Source organism: Pezoporus occidentalis, unplaced genomic scaffold, assembly GCF_034315485.1.
Source record: "Pezoporus occidentalis ecotype Australia unplaced genomic scaffold, CSIRO_AGI_Poc_V1 ctg128, whole genome shotgun sequence".
Taxonomy (NCBI): Eukaryota; Metazoa; Chordata; class Aves; order Psittaciformes; family Psittacidae; genus Pezoporus; species Pezoporus occidentalis.
The window spans coordinates 1,557,109-1,580,665 of NW_026913082.1; the positions used below are offsets into that span (position 1 = coordinate 1,557,109).

The 23,557-nt window shown below is 37.5% G+C and overlaps 1 protein-coding gene across 4 annotated transcripts in view; it reads right to left on the bottom strand.

Annotated features, from left to right (window-relative positions):
• TRRAP (transformation/transcription domain associated protein) overlaps positions 1-23,557 on the bottom strand; it is a 99,777-nt gene that overhangs the window by 11,301 nt on the left and 64,919 nt on the right. For 2 of the 4 annotated variants that reach the window (XM_062607999.1, XM_062608000.1), the window contains exons 58-66: positions 22,829-23,020; positions 17,548-17,776; positions 17,068-17,333; positions 16,179-16,279; positions 13,229-13,430; positions 11,562-11,726; positions 9,003-9,093; positions 7,692-7,891; positions 6,698-6,959 (exon numbers count right to left, since the gene is read on the bottom strand). In XM_062607999.1, the coding sequence (XP_062463983.1) occupies positions 6,698-6,959; positions 7,692-7,891; positions 9,003-9,093; positions 11,562-11,726; positions 13,229-13,430; positions 16,179-16,279; positions 17,068-17,333; positions 17,548-17,776; positions 22,829-23,020 (1,708 nt within the window). The remainder of the gene's footprint in view (positions 1-6,697; positions 6,960-7,691; positions 7,892-9,002; positions 9,094-11,561; positions 11,727-13,228; positions 13,431-16,178; positions 16,280-17,067; positions 17,334-17,547; positions 17,777-22,828; positions 23,021-23,557) is intronic. The other 2 variants (XM_062608002.1, XM_062608001.1) reach the window with 1 other exon arrangement.

The window sequence follows — 23,557 nt, forward strand, 5'->3', positions numbered from 1 at the left end:
GAACAGACATGACAGCCTAAGCAAAAATGACAATATTATGCAAACAGCCTGCTCTTTCCTTTGCAACCTAACAGTACTGCAGCATGGAACTACCTCCTCTAGCCCACATGCAAGTGAAGTAACAACTTTCTCAAGGTCAACACCTGGTCTTCAATATACTATGAAAATAATTCTGTAACAGAATTCACTGCAACATCAACCATTTTCTGAGCCAACACCAGTGCCGTCTTCCCAACACTGCTTTCACTACAGTTACAGAAGACAGTAAATAAATAAATAATGAGTCTGAATCTCGCAAAAGAGGGAAAATGAATAAACCACGAACACGAAATTATGGTTCACCACTTCAGTATGATAACAATGAGACCTGAAACACACTCAGTAAGAAGATAAAGTAAACCTCCTAACTGGAAACCTCATTAGTTATAGCATCCCAAATTGTGCAAGTTAACTAACAGACTTGAATTTTTAAGATGCACTTCTAGACCACAGTCTAAAAGATGCCATTTTAAGCTCAACACATCACAGGTGAAAAAGCAACAGCAAGAAAGAAACAGAGAATGTTGATTCAGTATTTCTGAGATCTTCAGCTAAACCAGACCAGAATCTTTTTTATGCTTCAATACAACAGGAAGTTAACATAGTCTCAGAAATGAGTTTTACCCTTATTGCAGAATATATGTTTCACTATGTTACACACACACAGTATTTTCCTACATTAACAAAAAAACCCTCCAAACAACAGAACAGTCATGAGTCCTGCTCAGAGGCCAAATTAATTTAGTCACATAAGTATGCCCCAAGCATCTATCTGCAAGTATGCTAACAGTGAATTAAGTACACACACACACAGAGCAATTGCTGCATGCTAAAGTTTTTTCAACCACAATTAAAACCACTCAAAACTCTGATTCTCCACAAGACTTATGCCTACAAACAAGCTTAGCACATTTGGTCTTTTAACCAGAAGAGTCTGTATCATCCCACACGTACACTCTTTTTCTCTACGTTCTTCTTTATGTGCACAGGAGTACACATAATTCAGTTATTACTGAATAAACTAGTGCAGTCTATGATTCCTTTCATTTTACTATTCTGTTCGTTAAACAAAATATCAGAGAACACATAACCCAACTTATTTCATTGTGTATCCACAATACACTGATATGCTAACATGCTTTCAGTGAACGCCTTAAATCTAATATCCCCAAAACAGAGAAAAAAAAAACCAAACATACCAAATCTTTTCCACTTTCATAAGAAAGAAGTCTATATTGAAAAATACAGTTACATATTCATGGGTGTTAGAAATTAGTATAACTCGGTAATACTCCCTTTTATTTTTCTACCTGGTAGGGGTATTCGCAATATTACTGTAAAACACTCTTATTATAATCCCAAGCCTACCCTCTAGTGAGCAGCAGGAGTAAACCAATTCATGAAAGTGGCAAAATTATTGAATCATTTATCTCCCGAATCTCTGAAGTTCAGGAAAATATCCCCCAATTGCAACTAGTTGTTGTGATAATGGGAACCACAAAAGTAGTAAAAACATGCATCACTGTATATCCCTTACAAAAAGAAGGAAAAGAAAGAGCCATTTTGTTCACCATGAGAACAGCTCCAGTACGTTGAAATGCCTGGTTTAGGATTTTTGTTGTTTTGTTTCCCGGTAGCAGATGGGAAAAACAGAGAGTTCAATTAGTCTTTTTGCTCATGTCACAGAGAGCCCATCTGAGAAGAAAAATCATTTCAGCTGGAAGGGAAATACCAGTGCAGACATTATGTGTGTATGACATCTCTCTGCTTTACACATATCTTAATGTATATAAAAAGTATTTTTGTTTCAAACAAATAATTTTTTTCAGTACTTACTACTGGATAACACCTTCCTCAAGCTAACACATGATGGTCTAAAACACCCTACTACTTACGTTGTCTTTCTCCTAAAGAGAAAAGGAAGTTTATATCCTCATCTTCAATGGAGATATTCACAGGAAACCATGATACAGACTGCAACTGAAGAAGCTCACTCTCTTCTCAATGGTGCTAAAGATCCTCGTCACTCTCAATGAAAGGACAAATGGGACGCAATCTTTCTGCCAGTGAGACAGACCTAAAAATTTTAATGGTTCCTAACACAACTACATAAAGGTGACTGCTTTTTGAATGAGGGCTATACCATCACTTTTCATGAAGTAGCACAAAAATACACTTCAGTTAACAAAATTAGAGTACCAATCCCTCTGTCAGCCCACAACCCCTGACCTACGCAATGACCAACATTAACATAGCATTAAAGAAACAGAAAATACCTACAAACAAATAACCAAAAATAAACCCAAAACAACCCTTCGGCTACATGTGCAGAAAACAGTCCTGCTCAGTTCAAAGTTAACAGGCAGTTAATGCTTTTAGAGCAAGCAACAGTTCATTTGTAAGATTTTAAAGATTATTCTCACCATAGACAAAGTCTGATTACACTTACAAGTTGATAACCCAAGGACCCTCAGCTGAAAAGCCAAGACACCATGTAATCTGAGACATCATGCAAGACGCCACTTAAGACTGAAATGTAAGCTTAGCTTCACAGAGTTCTTCATGCATATGATACTGAAGAAGATTGAGAGAGAAGAGCTGTCTTGCTTTTAAAGTTTCAGACATTTACATGCTCTGTACCTTCACAGAGGTTCATCTTAATCACACAAGATCTTTTGGAACGCACCAAGAAACATGAAAAATCTCAGTGACAGGTAAGCAGAAATACAAAACAGGAATTCTGGTTCACAACATAGCTCCAGAAAACTAACACTGATAAGTCCAGACCAAGGTCAAATATAGAATCATGGAATAGCTAGTGTTTGAAACTACCTTGAGATCATCCAGTTCCAACCCCCCTGCCGTGGGCAAGGACACCTCACACCAGACCATGTCACCCAAGGCTCTGTCCAACCTGGCCTTGAACTTGCCAGGGATGGAGCATTTACCCTTTCTTTGGGCAACCTGTTCCAGTGCCTCACCATCCTCACGGTAAAGAACTTTTTCCTTGAATCTAAGCTGAACTTTCCCTGTTTAAGTTTAAACCCACTCTCCCTTGTTCTGTCCAAACTCTCGATCTGGATTTTCTGGATAACATCCTGTTTACCCGAAAATTAGAAGGGCAGTAAAGAAATAGCTACCAAAGTGATGCTATGCTCATTCTTGACAAAAGAAAAAAAGTCATTAAAACAACTGAGAATTTTGAACACAGCTCTTCCCCCTGCCCTCTCCCCACATTTCAGAGATACACTCAGACATTGAGAAGATTCCTTCTGATTACAGAGTTTCCATCCACAGCAAAGAATTAATTGTGCTGGGTGGCAAAACTCTTAAGAAAATTATCTTGCCCATTCAGGGTATACTTTGGAATTTTCCATTCCTATTCAGCTTGAGTGAAGAAATGGCTGCAGAAAGAAGCCAATCCAAACTCTAAACTATCATATGTCCACAAAAGAACAATGAAGGCAGTTTTTCTCCTCCTTTCACTGCTGAGAGAGCTCTCAAAGGGAGCATTTCTCAGCATTTTTCTGTTCTTTGATGTCAAAGGTTTAGCAGGAAAGGAGAGAAGGAACAAAGAACAGATAGTCAAAGAGCTCTGCATTTGAAGTTCCAGTAAAAAAAATAATTTCAAAGTAAAATTCGGTTTTAAAATATATAACATTAGGATGGAAAAAAATGACCTATCAAAGCTTCAATGGTCTAGACTGCTGCAGACAAAGTACTTAGAATGTAAGAAATGGCATAAGAGCCCCCAGTGGCTCCAAACAGGAATCAAGACGCAACTCAGATGTTGATGGAAATGATTATGCAACCAAACATAGTTGAAAGTGTCTATAAAACATAGCTGCCAACATTAATCTGGAAATAATTGAAGACAAGAGTTTAGTCCAAGACAGCTCCTCAGCTTGGATACTTCTGAAATGGAAGGCAGACACTGTAATTATCTATCCATCACCTAAATGCAACTAGTGCTGAGAAGCAGAAAAACAAACATGAACCTTGTAGTGTGACAAGAGGACAAAGCAGGCACGATTTACAAATGGTTTCTCATGATGCTAAAGCAGCCTTTGCTATCTTCAGTACAGTAATTACAATCCTATTCACTTATTTATGTGCATTTACTCTTATTACAAAATTAATAAAAGCCATATTTTCATTTTCTGTATAATGAATTGAATTACAAAAATGTGCAAGTATATTGATCAGTTTAATTTCTTCTGGTTTCCCATACTTCATTTGTTAATGAAAACACTGAATTTATTCATTAAAATAAAACAAAATCAAATCTAGAACTAAGCAAAATAATTATTTCTATCCCACAGACATTCATGTTTAATCAGACTTTAACATATGAACAAAAAAATAATCACTTGTTATTAAACTGAAGTTTACTGAGAAACTCATTGCATTTCCTGACTTTACCTGATTTTCATGTCCAGGGCTATGTTGTTGTTCTGTGTTTTATATGTTATTCTATATAGATTAGATAGCAAACCTGAAAACCTTACCTGCCATTTAGATACCATAAAGACATGCAAAGATTATACATGGGCATGTAAACTCTGAAAAACCTCTCCATTTTTTGTTTTAACTGAAGACTGTAACTGAACCGTAATTAAAGTTTCTTAATCCCTTGATCTCTCTAACACTCAGAGGAAAGAAACCATGACAGACCAAAAATAACTTAAATCCAACAAAAACTGAGCATATCAACAACACTTACAGCAATGAAAATTTGTCTGTACTACTACTGCACTGTAAAGACACATAAACCATTTCTAAAAATTAAAAACTAGTCCAAATCTGTATTTCATGTAGACTATTGTAGTTGGAAGGGAGCTACAGTGATCAGCTAGTCCAACTGCCAGACAAATTCAGGGCTAAGTATTAAGGAAATTGCTCAAATGCTTTTTAAACACTGACAGGAATGGGGCATTGACAGCCTCTCCAGAAAGCCTGTTCTTGGGTTTGACCACCCTCTTGGTAAAGAAATTCTTCCTAACGTCCAGTCTGAACCACCCGTGATGCAGCTTTGAACTGTTCCCACACATCCTATCACTGGATACCAGGGAGAAGAGACCAGCACTTCCCTCACTTCCCCTCCTCAGGCAGCTGTGGAGGACAATCAGGTTGTCCCTCAGCCTCTTTTTCTCCAAACTGGGTAAAGCCTAAGTGCTCAGCTGTTCCTCATAGGACATGCCTTCCAGCCCTTTCACTGCTTTTGTTGCCCTCCTCTAGATACATTCTAGTACCTTCGCATCCTTCTTAACCTATGAGGCTCAGAACTGCATGCAGTCCCCCAGGTGGGGCCACACCAAGACTAAATAACAGCACGATGATCATCTCTTGACCAGCTGGTTATGCTGTTTGATGCACCCCAGGATGTGGTTTGCCCTCTGGCCTGCCAAGGCATGCTGCTGACTCCCACTGAGCCTGCTGTCAACCACCATGCCCAGATCCCTTTCTGCAGGGCTGCTCTCCAGCCATTCCTCTCCCAGTCTATACTTGTACCCAGCGTTACTCCGTCACAGGTACAGAATCTAGCATCTGAATTTGTTAAATTTCATGCCATTAATCATTGTCCAATGATTATTTCCATCCCCACCCCCATATGCTCCCATTAAAGACACACAGAATGTTTCTACTACCATTTCACTCCCTAATACACTTCACCCATTAAAAATTTAATCATATGGTTCAGGACTTTCATTATCTGCTGTCATGCAACTGTTCTGCCTCAAAAAGGACATCATGAAATACATAGCGTGCACAAGATATGTAGGTCATATCTACAACTGAGCTGCTTTCACAAGATTCCCATCAGCTCACTTATTTTCACAACATTTTATCAGTGAAATGCCTGAAAAAACACTGCAAGTCTACTTGTCAAACTCAGTCAACCAGTTATCTTTAAGGAAAAGCTGATATAGTTTAGATAGCAATTTATGCAAAATTGAAAATCCTGGCAATCCAAAACACTGATGCCAATCAGTGTCACCTTCTGTCATATATACTTGTGTAGCTTTAACACTTTTCATCAAATGTATCAAAACCATGCTCTACTGTACATGAGCTTCTCTAAGAATTTTAAATCAAATCAGACACTCAGAGATGTAACTCCACTGATAAAGAGAAAACAAATGAAGCAAAAAAGCCACTTCCCATAAGTACCTTTTTCATTAGATCTGATTAAAGTTATTGATTCAATTTACCTAACAATGATGTAAAATTGTGTAATAGGATTTTTATAAACTAGTTATCCAAAACACTAAAGTCATTTTCCTCATCAAAGTAAGCTGTTTTGTAAGAGGTCGCATAATATTGTCAGTTTGGAGTTCTGGGGTGAAAATGTCATTAAGTTCTGGCATCACTGTAAAATAGAAATCATTACTGTCCCTTATGTGTAGCAGGCAGGTCTATGTAAATGGCAAAAATATTACAGTGATCTAATTTACGTTTAAACACACATGTGATTTGACTACAGTTCTGGGTTTGGTGAATGACAGAAAGATGCTCTATTCTATGCTCTCTCTCAGGAAAAATACTGGAAAAACAAAAAAGCAGAATGCCTTCACAGCTGAACTCTGGGGAAAGAGGGAGGAGTGGAATTTCTCTGGGAATTAAAAGTAACATTTAATAAAACAATTTAAACATTTACCTGTTGTAAATTGTCCTTTTAACTTCTGGAACACGGGATCTTGAGCTGTTGCCTGTGCTCTCCTAGCTAATGACTCTGAGGCTGCACTAGAAAACATGGTGGACACATTCGAGACATTCTCAAGACCTACTCCAAAGGTGCTGACTAACTTCTTGACAAAATTTAGTGTATGAGGAGTGATTTTGGCATCTGAAACGGCTCCACTTTTCTCAAAGGCAACTGAATAGCACTTTGCCAAGCCCTGCTGCAGTTGTCTAAGAACCTAAGTATTAAAAAAGAAAGACAAAATAGTCAGGAATATTAGGCCTTCTGATTTGACACTGCATTTTATACAGTAAAGATATCCTCTCAGAAACATTTACTTAAAACTCCATTTTTAGACTGCACCAGAGGGTCAGTCAGAATGACAAAGCTGATTCTTATCAGCACTGCAAACACACTGAACAGTGGAAATGCTGCATCACAAAGTACACCTCTCTTACAACAGCAGCTGAGTTTCAGATTTCATAGTTTGTGATATATTAGAAAATTATGTGCTATTTTTCAAATAAACACTGTGCTAGGTAGACAGAACAGAGTAGCCTGACACTTTGAGAAGCCAATACTGAAAGCAGAGTGGCTCCTCCATCTGCTCCCTGATATAATTCAAAATTCAGACAATAATCACCACCTGCCACAGAGACCAGAACAAGACAGAAACTGGTAATCATGAAACTTAGTTTAAGAATATAAATTTTCAGTTAGTACAAGTAACAGGTTGAATCCTAGAGGCATTCATCAAATGTGTGGTTTAGGGAAACCTCTGTATTGCTTCCAGAAATAACCAATCTCCTTAAAACTCTCATCAGAACAATCAGTTTTACAAATACACCAGTTTACTAATCAAAACAAATAGGTATGTTTTAATGTTTAAAACTAATTCTAGGTTAACTGTTTTGTAATTAACTTTTCCTTAGATGTTGCATACATATGAAGGTGTATTAAAATCAAATACCTCTTCATGCCAATTCTCTCTGAACCAGACCATCTGATCTACAATGCCTTCCAGAGAAGACAAAAGTGTTGGATGTAATTCTCGCTGCATGTGCATAATTCTGCTGCATCGCCACATCGGTGCAGTGGCTCTGATTGGCCCAGGATCTGAGGCAGAGTGGGACTGATTTCCAACTGAACTTGGCTGCTGTTGCCCAGAATCTGGAAAGTGGAAAATTAAGAAAAAAAAATTATCTTTCCTAAATTTGATACATGCCTGCATGAAACAAAATAAACTGTTTGAGAAATTTGCTTTACATTTGCATGAAGTATTAAACACGTATTACCTACCAAAATCAAGAAAATCTGCTTCTTACAAAGAAAACTCTACTCCAAATGCTATTCAATAGAACATACTTCCTAAAGCTAGAGCAATACAAACTCTCTTCAGAAACACACACGAGATGTAGCCTCAGCTTTTACACTACCAAGTCATGCTCTTGAAGTAACTAATGCTGTTTCATATCCAATCAAATAATTTAAACCATGTTTTTTAGCTCCCCTTCCTCGCCTTTTTTCCTCTCCTGGGATTCCCAGGAAATCTTATGGGACAAAAGAAAAATTAAATTCTGTGCAATCATTTGACATAACAATTCTAAATAGGACTTGGTTTTGGAAAAAAAAAAGAAGGATCTTACTCATGTACATAATTGTGCAAGTTGCTTCCGTTCTCCCCACTCCCAGACATTCCTTCAAAGCCTAAACTGATTTTATTTCATGTAAACTTAAATGGTCATTTAACTTGAAGATTCACTGTAAAAAGTTATTATGGAGACACGAAGTATAGATTATTCAAAGAAAGCAGTTTATCTCACTTGAGTTACATGAACTCATCTTTTGTTACATTATTTCTAAAAGCTTGAATCATTTGAAAAGGAGCTAAATGTTGCATGGCTCATGCTTGTAATCAACATTAGCCTAGAATGTACCAGAAAACTATGATGCCTTTCAATCCAAGAATTTTCTACCTGTCCACCAATTCCTAAAGATAAAAATCCAGTAAAGAACATGTGATATTCAGTAAGTAAGGTAATATGAGAACCAAGGAGATGAAACTCTTCTTCTTGGTGATATTTTAGCCAAGAAAATTCAAGACAACTAAGCCTAAATGCAGATTTAATTTTACAGAAACAAATGCAAGGAAAGTTTATCAAGAACTTTTTTCCTTAGGCTTGCTAAATTGGTATATTTTCTAGAGTACCCGTTTTCCCAGTAAAATCAGGTGAAACTCAAACCAGTAAGTTACAAAGAGCCCAAACATTATCAAGCTCACCGCTTTTGTAGCGTTCTCGTTGTTCTATCTTCAAGGTCAAATAGAGGGTTCTGATAGGGAAGTAGACAGCTTGGGGATAGACTCTTCCCACCTATTTGGAGATACACATATACATATTTCTCAGTTAAGGAAAACCGATTATAAATCAGCTCAACACATACAGATTCACTCTGTAAATGAGTGAAATTCATAACTATCAGCTCCTTGGTTTAAAAAACAGCTTAGGGAAAACTAGGAAATCTTTAGGTTTCAGTAACAGAAACCTAAAAAGGATGAAACAATAACTCCCTATGCACACTGTTAAGGCATTACCTTATCAGGGCTTCCAGATCATATTGCCTAATAAACCTGGAAACAGACAGAGCACCAGCTGGGCCAGCTCAAAGATCTTACGTACATAATGGAAGAAAACCAGACACGATGACAGCAGTTAGTCTTTAAATTAGGCCACAATTCCCAGCAGGCCCTGTGACACTTGATAAGAAGGCCCATTAGAGAGCAACTTTACTCCACCTAATTATGGCACTTAACGTGATGGTATACCAATTTCACCCCAAAATAAAAGATTTTGTGGCTTCCATTAAAAAAAAACATAAACACAAAAGCCAAACAAAACCCACAGCAAAACCTAGAGGGATCCTAACATTCAGCATCCCCTTTAAAATCTATAGCTCTCAGTTATCTAGTAACTGAAAGTACCACCCACGATAGAGCACATCTTAAGACATGACTAGAGGCTTTTCCAGCCACAATTTTACTAAATCATGGATTCTTCCTCCATCCAAGTGCATATGGTAAATGGTAGAAATTTTGCAATGGCATTAAACTGCTCAGTAATATGATATTTATGGCAGATTGCTATACTGACACATATTCTTCATGATGCAATTCAAGAGTAAATTGTCTGAAGTAAGGTTTAGGTTCTAGTACTTTTTCAAACTAATAATTTTAAGTCAGTAACCCATAAAATTTTGTACTTTTTACTTTATATTCCCTCTATGGACGTTAAGTTTAAAGGCAAGATAAACAAAAACATCTGTGATATTTATGAACTCCAACTACAGTTAGACTTGTGAGTAGGCACTCACTTCTAAGAACTTTTGTACCCATGTCGACAAATAAAGAGTGTCTACAACTCACTGAAATAAGTTTCTTCTGTCAGCTTCAGAGGACAGCTGAGCACAGTATTGGTGTCAGATAATAGAAACCATATGCATCAGAGATTTTGCCTTAGCTACTGTGCTTTCTTAAACTGTTTGGATGCATGGTCCTTTCAAAGTTTCATTTTCATTTAATGTAGGGAAAGGGAAGGAAACATATGTATACAGATGGACAAACAAATTTATCTAGATTTGCGTATCAATGCACATAGAAGCATACACGGACATGTTCTCTCTCTACAAAAACTGACATTCTCGGAGCTTTGAAAGAACAAAGATAAGGGATAGTGTAAAAGAAGTTGGCTATCACAGATTCATAGACTACCCTGAGCTGGAAGACAGCCACATGGATCATCAAGTCCGTACCTCAAAAATCAGCAACACTACTACTGTGAGAAATTCAGCACAACAGTTGACCTTTGCCAGTTTTCAAGGAACACTAGAGCATTGCACATAGAAGTGGCCTGGGGCACAGGCTATTGTAAGAGCTTCCTATGTTCACCTGTACAATAATGAATGAACACCAAAATGCTTCCAGGTTGCACACAAACTAAAACAGAGCTGAAGTTAGACCATGAACAGTTAACATTCCTGAAAACACGATGTTTGAACCCTGTTCACAGTAGGCAGTAACAAAACACCATCTAAAAGCACACCAACAGAAAGATGTCACTTCTTCTCCTTTAGCCCACAGACACGCTTAAACTAGCTTTACACTGAGATACCGGTCTATGTTCTACTCTTAGATTCTGCCTCAGAGCAGACAGCAATAGGCAGTAAAATCTTGAAACTCCAAAGCAAGATTAATCAAAACTCACATCTGTCAGTTCAAAGGTACACATCCAGGAAGTCAGTTTCTTCATCTAACTCCCTAAACCTTACCCTTATTTGTCTAATCATTTGTCATGCTAAACTTAAGTGGAAATTTACAAAGCCCTTTACAAAGGTAATGATTTCTGAGGGTGACAGAGCCTTGCTTTCTCAAAGTCAACACTAGTAAAAACCAAAGCACTAATGAAATAGTTTGTGTTTTAGTTACTAAAAGCTAACAATTCTTTATCACTACTCCTACATTACAAGCACTTAACTACATATTTCTTAATGTGTTCTATAATGTTCATCACAAAGCCGCAGTAAACATGATTCCAGAGGGAAAGCTATAATGCCTCATGCACATATGGCACAAAATTTAACTGGATTTAATTTCATTAAGTAACACTTCATAATTTAAAATATTCTACTTACAGACAGAAATTACCATTTTTCCACTCATCAAGAGTCGCACACTATCACATTTTTAAGGCCGGGTATTTTCTTATTTTGATTTGAAAAATATGTTCATCTCATCTTGAAAACAGCTATTACAGACAATAAAAAAATTCATTATTATCTTTTGTACCTGACTGATGAGGTTCAGAAGGAGTTTGCCCTCTGAGCCAACCAGGCATGTCAGCAGCTGTGGAATCCAGGCCAACCACTGAATGGGTGGGACACCGATACAGTACTTATCTACTGCATCTGCTAAGGTGTTCTTATCATCATCAAAACTCAGCAGCCAAAGAACCTAAAAGAGAATTTCAAGAGGACATCTCAGCACTTAAAAATCAAGACACAGCTATTATTATGTTGCACAAAACCCCACACATATTTTACTAATAGGTTTTTTTCTCTTGGAAATAATATTTAAAGGATGAAATTTTTACATCCATTATCCCTAAATCTAAGTGTACTACTTGCTAAGAAACAAGACAGAAAATAACAAAAGAGCATGACTGAATTCCACAGATTGTTTGGGTTTTGCTTTGCCGGTGGGTAGAAAATGAGGCATGTTTATAGAACCTAAAATATGCTATTCAAATAAATTAGCTTAAATGCAAGAACATGAGCATTTCTTTGGGTGTTTTTAATTATTTTAATGTCCACCCCAAGAATAATTTTTCTACAGTTTAATTTAAATGAAAATATATTAAGCACTGACTAAAAATCACTAACAGTTGTGCCACCAGAAAGGGAGAACAATAAACTCCAGAGTGGTATTGAGCCTACCTTTAATCTAAAAAGAAAAATATTTTCTGCATTTGTTTCCTGTTCAAAACAGATGGTCTCCCACAGTCTGTTACCATTTCTTACATTTTCTTCATGAGTTTAAATATCCCTAAACTGAGCTTGTTTTGGCTGAAATTTTGTTGTATTACGAGACAGAAAAGGCTTATTTGGAATAATTTTCAATACTGAGGTAAAAGTTAATATGAATTATCCATAGTAATGATAAACAGAAATAAAACTATGGTAGTTTTTAAAGGACCAAAGGATGCCTTTCTGCAAGTAAGAACGAGGATAATCAGGGGGTTGCAGCACCTCCCATATGAAGACAGGATGAGAAAGCTGGGGCTCTTCAGCCTGGAGAAGAGAAGCTGCATAGAGACCTCATAGCAGCCTTCCAGTATCTGAAGGGGGCCTATAAGGATGCTGGGGAGGAACTCTTCATTAGGGACTGTAGTGACAGGACAAGGGGTAACGGGTTAAAACTTAAACAGGGGAAGTTTAGATTGGCTATAAAGAGGAAGTTCTTGCGAGGGTGGTGAGGCACTGGAATGGGTTGCCCAGGGAGGTTGTGAATGCTCCAACCCTGGCGGTGTTCAAGGCCAGGTTGGAGAGAGACTTGGGGGACATGGTTTAGTGTGAGGTGTCCCTGCCCATGGCAGGGGTCTTGGAACTGGATGATCTTAAGGTCCTTTCCAACCCTAACTATCCTATGATTCTATGATTCTGTAAGTATTTCACCACATTATATAGAACAAATGCTGGATGCAATTTGTCCCCTTTCTCCCACAAAACATTCCCTACCTAAATAAAAACCCAGATACCCCAGTGAAGTAGAAGAACCCAAGATGAGTTACATGCAGTGACCCAAGAGCAACCATATGCAGATTTTCTTCCTAAATTAAAGCCTTCTACTAGTTAACTAGTACTTCTTTAATTGCACAAATCTGGGCAGTAAACATTATCCCAGCCTTTTTTGAAGGGGTGCAGTTCCAATTCTTTTTTTCAGCATCTAGATCTTACCTTTGCTAAGTACTTTCTTGATTTGCTCTCGTTCTGATGACGACAGGCATGCAGGTAGCAAGTAATAGCAGAGACACCCAGGTGAAGCTGACGTTCTTTCACAAAGATATTCTCCAGGTAATCACCCCACATTGCCCATGCTTTCACGAGCACATCATGCATTTGCACAGCTGCAGAAAAAGCTTTGTTTGCTTCTTCAGACCTGCATCATGACAAGAGTATTAGTTTTATACTAACAAAAGGTTACTAAATTAGATACGACTCAGGTTTCTGCTAGGGTACTCAATTACTTTCTTAATGATATTTTCACATTAGGTTCTCTAGTAAGGTCCCTTATGACTTTTTTGTCTTGGCTTTTCTTAAAGTTCAGCACCTATAAAAGTAAATGCTTCATAACGGAAACACATTATAAGTATTTAAGATCTCTAGATACTCCCTGAAAAAAAACTAAAAAACTTCAGTGCATTACAATTGCAACCCAAGCAATGATATTGTGAGAAAGAAGAACGAATGATAACACAAGAAGAGCAGCAGCAAATGTATAAAAAAAAAGTGCTTCTCTGCTGAGCAAACAAGGAGTAGGAAAAAGCAAGACTGGAAGATGTTACATTACCATTCTTTTCATCTTCCTTAACCATTCTCCCACCAAAGCCATGAAAGGATTTACAAATCAACATGATCTGGAAAAAATCAGTTCCACATCCCCACGCCTTTAGAATTTTATTTTTCATCAGGAAAAGTGAAGAAATATGAAGGTTAATCATGTGGTTCTTGGTAATAAAAAGATTATTTGTTTGATACTTCTGAAGTCTTCTCCAGGTTTCCTCAAGTGTTCCTAGTCCATGATTTGGCACAATTCATCCCAATATATAAACAGCCCTTAAATCCATGTAACTTTTCAGGCGTAACACTAAAGGTTGAGAATACTACCACACACACTACTGAAATGAAGAACCTTTTAAAGCATTCCAAGATCCATTATTACTAGAAAGTGCTTTATTTCTGCCTTACAGAATGAGCATTGAAATAAACCATACAAAAGTCATATAATGCTTGTCTGACTGATTTTTAGAAATTAACTGGAATATATTTTTTATATGAAAATATTAGCTTGAAGGATTATAGTGATAAATTACAAAGATGAGCTATTGAGGCAAAACGATAAAAAGGAAAGCAACTTTGTTGAAGCTTCTATTATTTTCTATTTTATATTAATGCTACTGGCTTTCAGAGGCTTTCTGTACCCTAGATGGAGGTTCTGAAGTGAACTGCCTCAGCAGCAGCCTGATAGATGACTTTGTATCACTACCTCCCCTTTACAAAAAGGGGACTTTTCGGTAGGTTTTCTTTTCTCCTTCTCTCCAATTCATCATTCTTGACACCTGAGCTGACTTTTTAAAAATGGTTTCTATCACCTTGCTCAGCAAATGGACAGCGCAGGGAGACGCAAGAGCAAAGGTGACCTTTAACTTCCACTTGAGTTGACACACACGTAATCAGTTGTCACGCATTCTCAGCTTCAATGCTGCCATTGGTCCTAACTGTAACCTTCCTAAATTCCTGACCTCAACCACAGTGCTAAAAATGCCTGTATGCTTTTGGATAAGGTTAAGAAACTGTTAGTACATCAGAACCATGTTTTAAACAGAAACCTTTATCCATTCTATCCTGAAAGCACAAATAGAGACAGTTTAACCGCCTTCTACTTTATCTGCATGAATTAAAAAAAAAATAAAAGATGAGGAGGAGGTGGGTCACACTTTCTTCTCTTTCACCTCAACTGGAACTAAGCATGCTTATGGCCATAAGAAAAGCCCACTACACTTTCCATCAAAGTAACTGCATTCTGCCTATTTAAAATTCTCTCTTGTAGCCACAGAAGAAGATATTCATCATTTCCTGACTTGAAATGCTGTGGGAGGTTGCAGTGTACAGCTTAAAACCTGATGGATTTCATTCTGTAAGTGTCCACAATTGTAGTGGCAAAGAAATTATTCCACCCATACACAACATGTAGCACCATTGCCATTATATACCATGCATACTAAAAGTTGTTGAACTCTGAAAGGTTTTTTTGGCATCATCAAATAAAATTTGATTGCTGAAATATCTGTTTACTGAATTAAAGAGAGATGTTCTTCAACGAATAAAATGCCTGACAGCACAAAGCAAAAGTATTACAGAAGTAGATGGGTGAAAGCAAGGCTTGCACCTCGGTGTTTAATTGCTGCAATGCAAGATGTCTCCAAAGCACACCACATTAGTCTTTTCAATTCAATTATCTGAAATGAGTGTGGCATTGCCGTATTGCATCGCACACCAGATTTGTCTAAACACTTCAAACTATGCCACCACACATTTTCCTATGCCTTAACCAGTTGCAGCTATTGAAGGAATATATACAATGACAATGAAACAGAAGTGACAGAAACAAAGAGGTAAGCTAATTTTGTTTGAGTAGCTGCAAGCTTATAGACTCATTTTTTTTCCTTGGTTTTATATATCATATTTACATTAAAAACATAATTAAAGCAACCTCCTTTGTCAACTACACTAAGACATCAGTTAGACATCAGTTTGCTAAGTACTCACATAACCAGAGAGGGAAAGTATTTAAAACACGCATCTTATGCTGCAAAGCTTTGGACAAGCCTGTTCTCCCTGCCTCTTCCCTTCTCACCCCTTGAAATAGAAAACTTTTAAAAAATAACTAGTGCAATGTTTGCTTTAACTAGTTCTTTCCTACAACACTTAGAAATATGAGCAGCCATTGCATCTTCAAGCTGCAATGAACTCTCACCTAAACTTTTACTTTCTTATACAGTTGTGACAAATTTTTAGGCTTGTATAAACATATGGAACAAGTTTCCTGCTCAAATATTGTGTTGAAATACTTCAGCTGCATTTTTCTCTGATGTGTGCTAGTGCCTCTTCCAGCCAACACACTTACTTGTTGATCTGTGCCAAGAACATTCCCTTCAATGCATAAAACTCAGCAGTCATCTCCTTGGTGAAATACTTCAGATTGGTTGATTCAATAACTTCGAGACCCTGTTAAATATATAAGCCTTAGTGAAAAAAGCCTTCTAAAATGGGACGTTTCATTAAGATGAAAGTGCCGTAAAACAAGAGCCAAAACATTCTCTTGAAATTTAAATAGCATGAGTTTCTAGTATTTAATTTTCATTTTAAAAAATCTGGACTGGCAACAATCTTAAGTTTCCACTGGCCTCTACAAAACTATTAGATGCTATAGACAACATTCATGAGGTGATGGGTTATATTTTCCATCTTGTTCTTTTTTTACGTTATATTATTATATATATTATGCTATATTACATTATACTTATAAGGTCCCAGCTTGCTGACCTTGTAATCATGTCAGTGGGATTTGGCTACAGTCACATTTTTTCCTTTCCTTTTAACACATTCCATTTCACTTCAGGTTGCCAGCCTCCATCGCTCATGAGGCAGACACTCAAAACTGACTTAGAGCTCCAGTTAGTCTTGCAACAGTGAAGTTTCTTCCTATTGCAAATAACATATTTTTCAAAGTCTTTTCCATTTATCTATCTTGTAAGATTTCAAAAAACATATTTCCACTTTACTTTTATGCAGCTAATTTTTAATATATTCACAGCATTCTGTTTAAAGAGGATAATGACTAGTTTAGACTAACAGCATTACTTAACAGTATAACACTCCATACAGGGGTTTAACATGGCCAATGAAATTCAGACCCTCTTCTGTATACAGGCAGTTTATTTAAATCTATGTATCTGATGGCCCTTGTAATCCTCCAAGTCCCAACAACAACTTCAGAGATAGAGCTACCATACCTGCATACATTCATTTTTGCCCATGACTCCAGCCAGCTGAAGATAACATTTAACTTGCTGGCGAATCTTCTGAAAGCAGTCCACAATGGGCACAGTTGGAATGGTGTGAATGCGACTCAGTATATCCAGAGCTACGTTGACCAGCCCTTGTTTTCGAGCTATCTTTCCATACTGGATAATAGCCGATGCAGAAGCGTGAACCCCCAACATAGCATTATTGGAACTAGGATCATGCTGAGAACTGTTTTCATATGCAGTTACAATGGCTAGAAATAAAACATGAGATGTCTATCATTATAAATGAAATCATATATACAGCAATACATATGAAATTATGACTTCAGGTAATGAAACACTTAAATGGAAATTGAATAAAAACAAATACTTGGAAAAAAACAACATTCCTGTATGTTTAAATAACAAATGAAAAAAAAAAAAATAAAGAACTTATTTCAAACAATGTGTTGTCTGGAAAATTACATGATGAATGCATGCTGGACCAGGCAGTTTTACCCTGGTAATGATGTTGTCTCCACATGAAAATGCTGCTCCAGTGGGATAAATCATCTGACACAATAGGTAACCTGTTCCTCCAAGTCTTTACAACAGTCTTCATATCATGTAAGCTGTTGGTCCTCCCCAGATTAGTCGGTTGCAATCCTGCATTTATTTGGGCTGCTTCCTGAAGTTCAATTATCTGTTGTGCTGCCTAGAAAACATTAAACAATATAAGTATAAAAGATGATACAATGGCCAATTTCACTGTTAGAGAAAGGTCTCTATGAATGATGCCACCTTTAAACGACTAAGTAAAGATGAAATTATTTATGCTGGCTTAGTGACCTATCTATTAGCTGTTTAAATGACCTATAACTAACCTAATCATCAACAAAATAGCAAGTCAGTGAGTTTAACTAGTCCTTGATACTACTAGTCCTTGATAGCATTCAGATGAAAATTCCCTAATCCTCTATTTTGAACTGCAAATGCTTCACAAATTATTCTTCAAATAGCAGTGTTCTGCTTTTAAGAAGAAACAAGCCAAACCAACTAAAAACACACCAAAGGAGAGAGTTTACTTGAATCTACACTTTCTCTTCATCTCCACCCTTTTTCCCACACACATCTACATAGGACAACAGGTTAGAATTTAATTCTAGCATATAGGTTTGCACCTATATGTTGCACCAACTCTCATCATAGAAAAGCACAAGTAAATATATATGCAGTCTACTAAATACAAGAATAAAGTATAAATACTGACTTTAAACAAAAACTTTTAACAGAACTTACTAGTATAAATTCCCTGCTCGTGCCCTGACTTCTTGACAGAAACTTGTCTCATAGAACGAATTACAGAACCAGGGAATGGTTTGGGTTGGAAGGCACCTTAAAGCTCATCCAGTTCCAACCTCCTGCCACAGGCAGTGACACCTTCCACTAGACCAGGTTGCTCCAAGCCCCGTCCAACCTGACCTTGAACACTGCCAGGAATGGGGCAGCCACAACCTCTCCGAGCAACCTGCTTCAATGCCTCACCTTTTAAAGCCATTCCCTCTTGTCTGATTACTACCTGCCCTTGTCCAAAGCCCCTCTCCATATTTCTTGTCAGTCCCTTTAGGCACTGGAAGCTGCTCTAAGGTCTCCCTGGAGCATTCTCTTCTCTAGGCTGAACAACTCCAACTCTCTCAGCCTGTCTTCATTTAACTCAAATGTACAGAAATACTACCTATGTGCTCCTGAAGGTGTTGTTTTAAGATACTCTGCAAAGACCTTGGCTTTGAGAAGTTACTTAAGTTCAGAATGGTTTTTCACTGACATCTCCTACCCTCAAATTAATAAGACGACCAAACAGAAGATGGCAGTAGTCTCAAACCTACTAAAGGCAGGAGATACTTTATTAAAACTTCAACAACCTGAAAAGGCCCACAAACGTTAATGGAATTTCATTACCTGCAGTACAATAAAACCAATGAAGTATTCTGTAAGCTACCACTTGGCAGATAACAGTTGTATTCATTGTTAATCAACCAACTAAGGTAACTGTTTGGGGGAGAGGGGGAAAAAAGGCAGTCCAAACTGACACAGTGAAATCTCTTGAAACAAAGTAAATTACACGAAGTATTATTTCCCTACAATCATCTCAGTATCAGCTCTCACAATAGCTTAACCTTCAGCCCACACCCATTCATCACATAAATTTAATTTTCTCATGGGTATTTAATCACATACTATCTGATATTAAAAAAAAAAGTAATTACAGCAGTGCAAATTCACGCTCCATTTGTAACTCTGCCAGTCATGGACTAATTTACCATCTCTTCATGAGGGATATGTACATATTAGATTGTTTTAAAAGCTTGATTTAACTGATATCTGAAAGCATTTAAGTACTTTATTTAGCAATCCTAATCCTTTCATGATGCAGATGCTTCCATTCTTAGGGGAGGAAAGACTTCAAATACCAGTGAAAATTTAGCAGGAAGGAATTACTTTCATCAAGAAGATTTCTAGCCCTATTGTATCAGCTCAAACAAATGAAACATTGTACCTATTTGCTTGACAGCTTCCTCTTAATATGGAGAAAACTTCCATATTCATTCACTTTATTTGATGCATCAACTTATATTATACAAATTTGAAGGTATGGGCTGTTGCGGAAACTCTACCCACAAGTACAGTCATTTTAGTAGAGGTACCTTGGATCATGCAGGTTTAGTTACTTATGAATCACACCAGGCATGACACACAGGGTGAAACAACTAAATTACAAAAGCCAATCTATCAAACAGAACTCAGAAAGCAAGCTTCTCTGCATTTCTACAGATAAGGTTCATCCATAGTCCACGAATACACGTATCCCTGTTACGAGATCACATATTGTGCCCACTGATATTTCCAGAATTTCTCCCCTGGTGATGAAAAGTTCCCTCAACAATAACAAGTACTCATCTTCATCAGGTACATGTTTAGCAGGACACCTAAACAGGAACATAGCCTAAACAGAAAAAGAACGGCATGCTTTGTCCAGATCACATACAGAACACAATCCTGCCTCAGCCCCACTTTCATGCTCTGGTTCATTTTCACACATGGTTATTTTCAACAAGTTGCTGGAAGCATCTCAAGGCCAAATCCTATTTTTTGAGGATGAATTTAGGTACCTACTTCCATTCAATTATACTTGGCAATAACATCTACTCTCAAAAATTCTCTTACAGTTGCAAAATTCATTATTTACATAATTGAATCTAAGAGAAAGCAAAAAGGTGTTGATATTTCACACATTTCAAAAGGAAAAAGTCCATTTATGTTATGGTGTAGTATGTGCAAAAGTTGCAAAGGACACAAGTTATACATTTTGTCACCATGTAACACATGTTATTTCATTACAAAAACTAAACAGCATATTCTGTATTATCAGAGTTGTGCCAGCTGCTTCCCCAAAATATTTCCAGAGGGAAAAAAGTGGTCTCAAGAGTTCACAAGCTCTTCCTGACAGGATTAGAAACAAGTACTTTTCCCTAATTTTCTAAGTGGACCATTTACAAGTAACATGTATGCCAAAGAGAAAGACTAAAAGCACAAGATTTAAAGACATCTTGTTTTGAAATTGAGTTATCAGTGTTGTGTGAGCAAAATAAAAGATTGCTCACAGCAAAAATAAAGATGTACTTGGTGTATGTACAGCATCATAAAACCAGTTTATGTGTAAATAAAGCTGGAAAGCAGTACATTCTTTACCTCATAATATTTAATGATTTGAGGGCTAAAATACAGCACACTAAAATAAGCACTAAGAACCTGTTTAGCAAAGATGAAAGAAAAGTAATCTTTTATTTTTCTTATTCCGAGCACACTCTTTTAGAGAAACATAAAATAGCATACTCCCTTTTGAGAAGAAAATGCTTTTATGATTCAGAAGCAGCTAACGAGCTCTACCTTCTAGAAATGCATGACAGAGTTAAGAAAAAAAGTCAAAAAACGGCACCAAAAATGTTAGCTTTGCCCATCCTGTGTACATACTGGGTTATCCAACTGGAAGGTTACTCATCCTTTGTAAGGCAAGGATTCAAGCATACACAGGAGAGTTTACTTGAACATCAGTGCTGTTAAAAGTCACGTGCAAGACACTGCCATAACTTAACCAGGAAGTATGAAACTCAAGTTACAAACTTCACCCCCTGTTTTAAATGCTCTTGACAAAGAATTAAGCCACTTAAGATTAGGTAACGCTCCACTTTTGTCAGGGCTTTTTTATTTGCTTCTGGGGGAGGTGTTGGGGGTTTAGTTTGTTTCTAAAGTTCTTGTAACCCCGAATTCATTAGCTGCCCCTCACTTCATTCTGGACAGGTCAGCTCACTGCTTCACCGACAGAATTCTGCCCCTACTTTAGGAGCCAGCTTCCCTCAAAACTTTATACTCGCTTTGTCCATTTTTCTCCAGAAACCATACAGATCTCTTTCAGATCACAAAGCAGGAAGGCCATAGGGCTCCATGCACTTCTGATCCAAGCAGTCCACTCCTCCACTTCAGCAAAAAGGCCCTTGACAGCGGTTACCATTGACTCAAATCTTCCAGCTGACCTATTCACACAAGTGCTCCACAGACTGGAATTAAAAATTAACCTTTCCAATCAGCGCAGCTAAATGTGGACTATGTGCACCCACATGCAGACAAGGCGCATTACTGAAATGCAGCCTTCTACTCAGACCAAAGATATTTTCTTTCCTGTAGCTAGTATCAGATTAGATGGGGGCAGCAGGTATCATTCTTCCCCACCCACAACATCTTTCAGTCTGTGAAGCAATGTGACTCACCATGGGAATTCTTTTTCCAATGTTATTACAACATTTTAATACAATGTTGAACAGAACCTGCTAAAAGAGCTAGCTGCACAACTAATAAAGCTGAAGACCAATGCAAAAAGCTTTGAGGTACACGTTAGTTCTATCTAATGAAATCCTCTCTACTTTCCAGCACAACTTGTACAATTAGCTCCCTGTCCAGTGAGAAATATCATGTACTTAAAGCCTAGATTCCTTCCCACTTTCTTCCCCCGATGCAAATCACAACACTCAGCAACATAATGTAGAAACTGCAAAGAAAGGTAAGGCTCACACTGGCCTGAACATACAGTATTTTCCCTCAAGCTGGTAGCGTTCACACAAAAAGTCCCTCACTGACAACAGACTTTTACAGTGTCTGGTTCTTTCACCTTAATGCTAAGGCCACATGGATGTTCAGATCTTGCTTAGCCTGTTGAGAATGCTGATCCTCAAAGAAACAGCAGCAATTCTCAATACACTTGTCCCTTACTGAGGTAACTGTTCGTGCCCTGATTTAAAATGTAACAGTTTGAACTGAAAAGAACACTTAGGTTGTTTCAACATCTCTGCAAATAACTTCATGCAGTAATACACCCACCCAACATGGACCTCGCTTTAAAACCCACTGAATCTTCGAGACATCCAAGTACTGCAGTGCATTATGCATTAAGCCACAAGAAAAACCTGAGCCATCTGCTCAATTTTTAAATAGCTACCTCTATATGCCACAAACAGAAGGAATTCAGGTAAAACTATAAAAACTTGAAAAGAAAGACAAATGAAAATGCAAATTCTGCAACTTTTAACAAAAAAATACCATTACGAAAAATCAATCAATACTACACAGTGAGGTATTTTATGCTTATACTTACTAAAAGTTCTGAAACCTGCTACAGGAAAATAAATGGCAATAAAACCCGTTTCATTCTTACCTGGAGAAGGGGAGTATGGACATGTGAGACTACGTGAGGAAGCCTTCGCCATTCTCGAATGGCTAAACTACTCGCCATCTCCACCAGGCGCTCAATGAAGTTAAGCTGTTGCTCTTCTGGGTGGCAAATTGCTAAGTAACCTCTGTACATGTTCACTTTCCAGGCCATCTCTTTTGGACAACTCAACTCCACCTGCAATGAAAAGGAAAAAAGTCTAGTGAGGACCATTCATACTCAAAAAGCCTTCTTAAGTAGATGCTTGGTTTTATTTTTTTATGAAAATTAGCTCATTTTCTTAAAATATCAGACTAAAATATCACGATTTTTGGCATTAGTGGAGTTTCAGCTCTCTTAAAGTTATTGGCAAGGGCAGACGAGCAAATAAATTGCCAATTCAGCACTAGAGCAGAAGTGCCTGAATACAACCCGCTGTTAGGGTATTTTTACCCTGACAACTGCAGTGCAGCTCAGACAGCTGAGTAAGCTGAAAGCAGTCTTGCAACAGAAGCATGAAGCTCACTGCAAACCAATTCACCCTGGATAAAGAAAAAAGGTGATGCTCAGCAGATAACATACACTACCTCTGAAATGCTTCAGGGACTCCAGCACAAGTAATGTCAACTTCTCACTTAAAAGGATCCCATCCCTGTATGTCAGCACATTATGCTAGCATTATACTTCCTAACTGCCCGCTCTAGGACATTACTAAGTCTATGAGAATAAACAGTT